At 33.7% G+C, this 10,435-nt stretch overlaps 1 protein-coding gene across 1 annotated transcript in view; it reads left to right on the forward strand.

Moving 5' to 3' along the window:
* The window catches only part of LOC131629585 (uncharacterized), a 30,482-nt gene extending 20,580 nt beyond the window's left edge, over positions 1-9,902 (forward strand). The window contains exon 2 of the mRNA XM_058900364.1: positions 9,841-9,902. Within this exon, the coding sequence (XP_058756347.1) occupies positions 9,841-9,890 (50 nt within the window). The 3' untranslated portion in view covers positions 9,891-9,902. The remainder of the gene's footprint in view (positions 1-9,840) is intronic.
* The last annotated feature ends 533 nt before the right edge of the window (positions 9,903-10,435 follow it).

Here is a 10,435-nt window from a genome sequence, read left to right on the forward strand (position 1 = left end):
CAGTCCCGTTAAACGTCCTGACGGCTCCTTGGCCTTTTGCAATGTGGGGTATTGATATGATTGGAGAAATCAAGCCTACTGCCTCCAACGGACATCGCTTTATCCTGGTAGCTATTGATTACTTCACAAAATGGGTAGAAGCCGCTTTATTTGCTTCTGTCACCAAGAATGTTGTGGCCAGGTTTATCAAGCATAATCTCATTTGTCGGTATGGCATCCCTGAAAGGATCATCACAGACAATGGCACAAATTTAAACAACAGAATGATTACTGAACTCTACACACAATTCAAGATCAAACATCATAATTCCTCTCCATATCGACCAAAAATGAATGGCGCGGTGGAAGCTGCCAATAAGAACATCAAGAAAATCATACAAAAGATGACAGTAACCTACAAAGACTGGCATGAGATGTTACCTTTTGCTCTTCATGGTTATCGCACATCAGCGCGTACTTTAACAGGGGCAACTCCGTTTTCCTTAGTCTATGGTATGGAGGCAGTTCTTCCAGTTGAAATTCAAATTCCTTCCCTAAGGATTATGAAAGAAGCAGATCTAGATGAAGACGATTGGATTCAGACTCAGTTGGACCAGATAAACTTGATTGATGAGAAGAGGCTCGCAGCTATTTGTCATGGTCAGTTGTACCAAAAGCGCATGATTAAAGCCTTCAACAAGAAAGTCAAAAGTCAGGCATACCAAACCGGTGATTTGGTTGTCAAACGCATCATCTTACCACAAGGTGACCCCAGGGGCAAGTGGACTCCCACTTATGAGGGACCGTTTGTAATCAAGAAAATATTCTCCAGCGGTGCCATGTTGCTTACTACCATGGATGGCGAGGATTTCCCACATCCTGTAAATGCGGACATAGTCAAAAAGTACTTCGCTTAAAGAAAAGCTCGCTAAGTTGAAAACCTGAAAGGGCAACTTAGGCAAAAATGAGCGTCTCGGTGGATTGAAAACCTGAAAGGGCGAACCAGGCAAAAGTTAGAGACTAAAAAAATAAATAATTATCCCGGTAGGCTGAAAACCTGAAAAAGCAGCCTAGGAAAAAGTTAGGGAACAAAGCGTACAACTATGTTCCGTTTGGCTACCTACTCACCTTCAAGGTTCAACACATCAAAGGCACCGACCAGTCCAATCACTTTCTTCCAACAAGTGAGGGATGAGATACTCGAAGACAGATTGGCAATAGCAGAATTGAAACTTGACTGGATTGTTTTCACATAGCTATTTCTCTTTATAAGTACTTTTCAAAGTTTTATGACAACTTCCTACTACTAGGATTTTTGTCTCCTTGTACTAATCAGCCTATCTCGGCTCTTTTCCAAAATCAATGTAGATCATGCTCAAAATCAACATTTTCACTGTTTCTGTTTTGAATACGTAAACGTCCTAAATGATAATTTTGAATGAACATGTGCATTTGAATATGATTGATGTTTACCAGAAAATAAGGAATAGCATTCAGGTAATGTCCCAATCATTTGGACATCATCCCGAAACCAGCATCAGAAGAAAAATCGCCAACATAGATGCATTTCTCAGCAAATTCCTCAATGAGATTCGAGAAATCTTATTCCCCAGCAGGGCTGTTCAAGAGTGCTATCCCCAGAAAGTGTGGTCTCCACACCAGGACTTGGTCAAATAGTGCATCAGAGGATTATGCATCTTCCTCATTCCCATTTTAAAGGGTATCAAAATCAGAACTTTCAAATTACCTTTCATCCCCAGGCGGTAGTCAAAGATCCTTCAACGAAGCACCTTGGTTCTCAAAGAAGGTCCCCAGCCGAGTATACTCGAGCAAGACGACAAAAATCATCAACGATCACAACGCCTTCATTTCCAAATGGCTAGCATGGATTTATTTTCCCAAAAAGACGCTTGATACGCTCAAAACAGCATACATCATGCATCATACATCATACATCATACACATATTCATACACAACATATAATGTTTTGTGACAAACGCATACATAACATGCATATTTCTCCTTTAGTTCGAGAATCTCATACATTACATGCATCATAACATTGCATGTCACTAACTTGATTTTTTCAGGCGGACGGATATCTTCAGCAAAGATGTTCTCAATCACATGCAGTGTTCCCCTGAATTCTATTCAGATGAACATTCCTCTCAGACATAGTCAAGCCAAAGATTCATTCTGAAGAGATCTCTCTTTCCAAAACTCCTATCAACTCAAAAAACAAGCAACACAGATCTAAGTCGATACCTTGGACGGTTCCTTAATGATCTATCTTCAAAGATCTAAGTCGATACCTCAGACGGTTCTAGAACGATCTACCTTCAGATCTAAGTCGATACCTCAGACGGTTTCAAAACGATCAATCTTCAAAGATCTAAAGCTGATACCTCAGACGGTTTCACAATGATCATTCTTCAAAGATCTAAAGCTGATACCTCAGACGGTTCCTTAATGATCTACCATCGAAGATCTAAAGTCGATACCTTGGACGGTTCCTTAAGACGATCAACCTACAGATCTAAAGCGGATGCCTCAGGCGGTTTCACAATGATCAATCTTCAAAGATCTAAAGCTGATGCCTCAGACGGTTTCACAATGATCATTCTTCAAAGATCTAAAGCTGATACCTCAGACGGTTCCTTAATGATCTACCATCGAAGATCTAGAGTCGATACCTTGGACGGTTCCTTAAGACGACATTCAAATGCAATTTCCAACATCACATCCGGTGGAGGTAAGTACAAATTTTCAGGGCATCTAAAATATTCAATCATCTTTTACCTTCAGATTCCAAACAGTCTCTTCAGGTTTAAGAAGATTGAATAGGGGCAACTGTTATACCCCAAAATTTGCCCACATCTTTTTTCAACAGACTTCTATCTAAAAATTAAGAGTTTCATATAATCTTGGATTTTATTCCATAAATATCCTGATTTTATGAATGCTCGGTTTTTAGAATTTTTCTTATACGGTATTTTGGCTCGCTGTTGAATTTATTCTTACACAAACGCCAATTACTGTTTATCATTTCACACACGCTGTTTATTTGAGACTTATTTGCAGATAAATAGTACTGACGCAATTGGTACAAAATTAAATCTTTTTGCAGGCGCAGAGTCCGGGGATTCAGACTGTACTGGTTACAAGTAAATTATTATTAGTTTTTTGTTTCCCACTAATTTTTGTACTATATTCTATTATTTTCAAAATCTTTTTCTTTCTCTTTCTTTCAAAATCAAATCCTAACTTTATTCTATACATCTCCCTTTTCAAACCCTACCATACACTTTCTTTCAAATCCTACTACCACTCAAATTTTCCTTTTTTGTACGGAATCATTTCATTCCCCAACGTCTCTATCCTTCTTTTCACTCTATAAATACCTCTCATTTTTTCCATAAAATCTCACATCAAATTCTAACTCATCTCTCAAATTTCTACATCATATTCATTCTCTCTTCTTCCCCGGCAAAAATGGCGAAGCGGATGGATACGTGTTTTCTTATCGTCATCACGGTCGTGGTGATAATCATGTCCTTCTTTTGTCTGCATAGTCCTGAAAAATGCGGACCTGGGTTGTTTACACTCCCAATCATCTATATGTTATTATTTATAGCATGGGTTATTAATCGTCATTCTTAAAGTTTGTCATATCTTTTATTTTTAAATAATGTACCGTTTACTCGTCGTACTGTTCAATATATTATGTAATATTTGTACTGTCAGTATTAAATGTCGTACTATCTGTCGTACTGTTTTTAATTATTAAAATAATATTTTGTGTGTTTTCTGCCAGTTAAATATTTATTTTCTGTGCATTAAATGTTTTTCAGGGTTATTATCGGTAATTTCGCTCGCATACAGTATATATTATTTATTTATTATGTTTGTGTTTTTCTAACAACTCATATAAATAAATTTTCACCATTAACACAACAAAAAAAAAACAAAAAGAGAAAAATTAACTTTGACTGTTGAATTTTCACTTTAACTGCTACGTTAATGCCCGAACAGTCAGTTGACAGTCAAACCCGCTGACAGTGCAATTCTCCGTGTTTTGTACCATCAATCAAATCAATCTTTTGCATTTCAAAATTCCAAGATTTTTGTTCTAGAAGTCTTCTGAATATCACATGATTAGCAGAGACTCAGCACTGCACAAAAATCAGGTACGCTTAACTGTCTCCTACACGAACAGTCCCTAACTAGGGTTTTTTGTTTTTTTCAGGAGAACAAGTTTTTTGAGACCTCAAATGGATTTCACGGACTTCCATATATCTCAAAGTACCACCATACAAATTTTCAAACTTCAATTCGCTCAGACGCACAATCAGCAGCTCAAATAGTCAACAGACGACCAGTTTGACTGAAAAGTCAACAGACAGTCAAAAATGAAATTTTTGTCAACATCCATATTTTGTCAAAAGATTCATCATTTGCTCATTGGTTGATCATAATTCATCAAGGAAAGATAAAAAATCAGCAAAACCCTAAGTTTCAAAATTAGGGTTTTCTCCTAAAAAGTCAACTGAAATTTGACCGGCCATAACTCTCTCCTCGTTCATTCAAAAAATTCCAACCAAAGCTTGTTTTGAAGGAAATTCAATTATCTTTCAAATGCAATTGGTCCCATTGTCATTGGATTCACCACTTGAAAAATATGAGCTTAGACATTACAGGTAATTTTCAAAGTCAACAAAAAGTGGTTTTTTGTCAAAGGCCATAACATCAAGATAACTTCTCCAAATGAAAAAAAGTTTCCAAAGTGGCTTGTAGAGGACATCTTAAGGTTTCTAAAAAGTACAAGAACTCCTTCATATGATAAAAATTGAGGGATTTATGCCTTGTTGAAGTTGGCCATTTTTTGGGAAAAAGCATGAAATCACCATTGATCAAAAGTGTTTTTTTTCCAAAAGAGACCAAGTTTCCATGATTCAAACATGCTTCTAACAATGCTAAGGGCCTCCCACGACCAACCCAAGGCCCATACCATTTTTATTTCTTTTTTTATTTAATTTTATTACATTTAAAATTAAATTGAAAAAGAAATGATAAAGGATAATGTTATTTTGCTTTGATCTTAAGCTAAGGCCACCAAAATGGATTCAACTCTGCCACAAGGAGCTGGTACAGCAGGCCTAGAGCAAGAGAGTGGAAAAATCAAGCCATGGTTGCTTGAATTCAAAGCTTGATATATTATAAAATTCAAAAATTCAACAAAATCATCAATGCATGTTAGCTTAGTTTTTAAGTCCCTCCATGGCCTATAAATGAAGAGGAATGCTTCAGCAACAAAAGAGACACGAAAATCCACCAAAGATATAGCCAAGAAACTCACAAAAAACTCCAAAAATATCACATATTTTCAACTTTTTCGTTTTCTTTGTATAAGCTCATATCAATCCAAAATAATCACTTCAATCTCCTTCTGGGCTAATATAGAGTAGGTTCAGACCAATGGCCTCTATCATTTGTACTTAGAACATGCATAATAATATCTCCATATTCCATTGAATTTTCGATTTGTGGTATCTCATGCTATAATCCATTTCAATGTAATATAACGAGTTCTATGAGTTCCTAAAATGAAATAGAGAAGATCCAACGTGATACATGTGAGCTTTAAGCCTTGTAACATCATGTGCCATTTTTGAAGCTCTAAGCTTCAATCTCTTCGTTTTGGTACTTGCACGCGTTCTCATGAAGAACTAATACCACCAATGAACTCAAAACATGCTAATTAGTTAATCTGGGTGCTTAGTTGCTTGTCTCAGGTTGTCTTTTGCAGGTTTTAAAAAGCATGGAAAAAAGAAGCAAAATCCGCAGGTAAAGTCGTAGCTGTTTCTGAAGCAAAATCCGCAGGAAATAGGTTAGGGATGATGAATAGTGCATGTGGAAAGTTTGACTTGCACGCGTGGCAATTTCTCTCCATCCTATTCGCTGGTCAACTTCACGTGGGCCCCATCTGAAACTTTTAAATGCTGACCAATCCAATGATACACTTTCATCTATGTACACCATGTGTCTTACAATCTGAACCACTAGATTAATCTGGCAATACATCCAACGCACCAGACAAGCAGTCCATACCATGGACTCTCCAGCCTATCACACATGATCATTTATTTTCTATTTTCTATTTTATTTTATTTTCTTTGCAAAATCAATTTAAAACAATTTAAAAAATCAAAAAATATAATCAAAATATTTTTAGGCATATAAAATAATCTATTATTTTTTGACATAAAAATATTTTATTTTTCTTAATAATTAGAATATTTTGTTTAATTAATTAGTATATATTTATATATTGGCTTTTTAATTATTTCAACCAATCAAAAAATCATAAATAATTTGTTCTTTATATTAAATTTAGTTTATATATTTTAGACTAATTTCGTACATATTTAGAATATTTTTCTATTTAGGTTTTAATTATTTGTGGAATTATTTGCATAATTATATGTTATTTAACTTAATAATTTCAAAACAACTTTCAAAAATTCCAAAAAAATTAGCTTTATTTTAAAATTAATTAATAAGCATTTTGAATATATTTTAGACTTAATTTTTAGGTTTAAATTTTATTTCCACCTTTTTCTCTTTTTAATTAAATTAATCATGCATTAATTATAATTAAAATCAATCATACAAAAATCCAAAAATATTTCTTTTATCTTATTGCAATTTAAATTCCTAGATAAGTGTATAGGTTGTCAAATTCATGTAAATAGCGTAGTTTACATTTCTCGCACAATCGATGTAATAGCGTAGATTTACTTTCCGCATTTTACATTCCCGCATTTTAATTTCTGTACATATAAAACTGCGTATATGTCAAAGATAAAAAATTGAAGCGTTAGGTCACTAACTTCAAAGATAAAATATCTGAATCAAAACACAATCACACTTGCACCTCTTAGGGTAATCCCTCTTTTACTCTTTTCAAAATCAAAATCTAATTTTACTGTTTCAAATGCAAAATCGAACTTTCGTTTACATTTGGTGAAAGGAGAATTTTCTAAAGGAAATAGGAAAAAACCTTATAACTCAGGGTAGACCTCCTAATTGCTTGCTCAAATCAAACAAACAAATGTCTCATATACCGTTGCTTTTCAAAATAAAACTTTCAAAAAAAGACAATACTTGGTATATATCCAAACAAGGATCATTACGAAGTTAACGTTCTTTTTTTCAAAATATCTTTCGAAAGATAAAACACTTTGTATACATCCGCACAAGGATCATTACAAAGTCAATTCACAAAATGAATTTTAAGACCACATACAAGCATTTCAAGGCAAGACAAATGATTTAAACAAGTGAGCTAAGCAATTAAGAGCCCATGGATAACCATGGATACAAAGGGTGCTAACACCTTCCCTTTGTATAACCTACCCCCTTACCCAAAATCTTTTAAAGGTCTTTTTCTGTTTCTTTTATAAACCTTTCCTTAATTGGATAAAATAAAAGTCGGTGGCGACTCTCTGATTTTCAAAAAACACAAAAGCAAAAAAAGAAGAGTGTCAGTTCGTATATCTCTCCACGAGAGGTATGGTAAAAAACCGAGGGCGACAACAGGGAATGATGTTTATCTGCCTTGTACAAAGCCCAAGGTTATGGCTACTTGATGGGAAGGACTCACTGTGGAGACTCTATGTTTTATTAACTATCACTTGTTTTTGGTTTTATGTCTAATTTAATTAATAGAGTTTTAAAATCAATAGAGCGAGAGTTTGAGGTTTTAAGGCCGACAAAGGTTAAAATCAATAGAGCGAGAGTTTGAGATCTTTAACTGGATAGTAGACATAAGGCATTAGTTTTAAGGATGGCGAGAGCGTATTAAAACTGATTAGAAATTATTTACTTTCAAAAAGTGTTTTTAAACCCGACGCGGGATGGAAAAAGCGTACGTTAGGGAATACTAGCATGAGCGGAGTCAATAGAGCGAGAGGTTGAGAGTAGGAGATTTAAGTAGATAACGACTTCATAAAGCGAGAATTTTATTAACTATGTTATTTTCAAAAAGTTTTTCTAAATCTAATGGGATGGCAAGAGCGTACATTACGAGTTAGGATAGTAGTCTAAATCAACAGAGCGAGAGTTTGAGAGGAGGACTTTTAAACAATAGAATTAATAAAGATTTTTAATCGAATAAGAACCATAGCCACTGGACCTTCGGATCGCCTAAGTTAAACGAAATACATACTGATATCCGTTTATTATTATATTACTTAGACTTAACAATTACATTTCCCTTTAGAAACAACAAAGATATTAGTAGTCGTAGCTCTACATAGTAACCTTAGATAACGGTAGATTGATTCATAATCCCTGTGGATTTGATATCTTTTAAAACTACATGACACGACTTTGCACTTGCTGTTATCAAATTTATAGACACGTAAAGTCGCGATCAACCCCCCTCCCGAAACACCCAGCTCTTTATCCATCTTCAACATAACTGTAGCCACATCACAAAGTGAGCCTCCCATGAGGCTCCTGTTACAACGGACCACATCTGAATTAGTTGCCACCACACTAGAATAAACCGCTCCCCCCAAACCCCTTCCGACTGCCCCTTTTGAACCTCCAAAGAATCTGATTAACGTAAAGATGAAGAACCACGATAGCCACATGCAATGTGAGGTTGGGTCAAAACTGCCTTATCTCTTCCAAGCAGGCCTTAGGCCTCAACAGCATGCTGCTTTGAAATAATAAACTCAACACCCCCGACCCAATATTATGACCAACAATTGGGCCCAACCCGAAGCCCAACTTATTGTCCATAAAATCATATTTAAAATAATTAAAATTACTATCTAACGCCACATGTCCCACCTTAGTTTCCTCTATAACAAATTACACCCCAACGTTTAGCTACTCAACTTTTTTCATTCTCATTTTCTTAATCTTTTTTGTGATTTTAGAAACAACCACCCTAGCTGAAACGTCACCATCACACCCTAAAACCCCTCCCGAATTCCCTGAGTCTTAGAAAGTGTCTAACACTTTTTCTTCATCTGAATCCACAAAAGCCTCCGCCTCTGAGGTTGACTTATATGAAAAGTCCCATCCAATTTCGATACGTTGCCATCAAAAAAACCATCAACTTTAGCATGCTCGAACAATATGTTGGCCTCATCCTCACTCCAATCCTTGAAGGAATCAGAATATTCATCGGAGCCAGAAGAATCCACTACAGACACTGGAACACTGAAATCCTCCACCAAAGTGATGAAAAACCTAACTCCATCAATGGAAACACCCAACTCTTTGGTCAAGAAGGTTAAACATGAGGTTCTAACACATATCTTGGCCACCTTTAACGTTTTCCCATATATATATATATATATATATATATATATATATATATATATATATATATATATAGGGCATATCATATGAGAATGACATATTTATATGAGAATATGAGAATGAATCTGAACCATTGGATTTTAAAATAAATGGTGGAGATTATGAGTGAATCTTTTTTCTCTCTCTCCTGTATCTTGAAATAAATGAAGTAGGAGAGAGAAAAAAAAGATTCACCCATAATCTCCACCATTTATTTTAAAATCCAATGGTTCAGATTCATTCTCATATTCTCATATAAATATGTCATTCTCATATGATATGCCCTATATATATATATATATATATATATATATATATATATATATATATATATATATATATATATATATATATATATATATATATATATATATATATATATATATATATATATATTAGTTATTTAATACATCTAAAAAAATATGATAGTAGTGTTGATTTAATTAATGTTGTTTTTAAATAACTTTTATATTATTTTTTTTCAGATGCTCGTGATGTCAATGCAATCGTTAATTCATGCTTGAAATCTTGTTAGACAATATGTAACAATCAATAAATATATATATATATATATATATATATATATATATATATATATATATATATATATATATATATATATATATATATACACAATGTCAATGTTTAATACTCGCTAGAATAATATGTAACATTCAATAAATGGAGAAAAATATGTTGAATTTAATAACATTCTCTCTCATTCTATTTTGTTATTGTCATTTTCCATTTCTTTTTCACTTTTCAGTTTTGAAATTAAGCTCTGTTTTAATGTAATTTAATATTTTTAGTTAAAACACTTTTTACATTGACTAGTTACTCCAATCTACAATATTCTAATTAGTCAATTTTAAGAAATAAAATTTTACCCATTAAAGTATTGGACAAAGAAAACACTCACTAACTTGCCTCACTATAAATTAATTCTTAAAAATAATATTAACATAATAATAATAATAATAATAATAATAATAATTATAAAATAATTAAGTTTAAAAATTATTAAATTGACAATATTGACACGTGTGAGCTATCACTATCAAACAGTTTATTTTTTCTTCT

Source organism: Vicia villosa, unplaced genomic scaffold (assembly GCF_029867415.1).
Source record: "Vicia villosa cultivar HV-30 ecotype Madison, WI unplaced genomic scaffold, Vvil1.0 ctg.000582F_1_1, whole genome shotgun sequence".
NCBI classification, from domain to species: domain Eukaryota; kingdom Viridiplantae; phylum Streptophyta; class Magnoliopsida; order Fabales; family Fabaceae; genus Vicia; species Vicia villosa.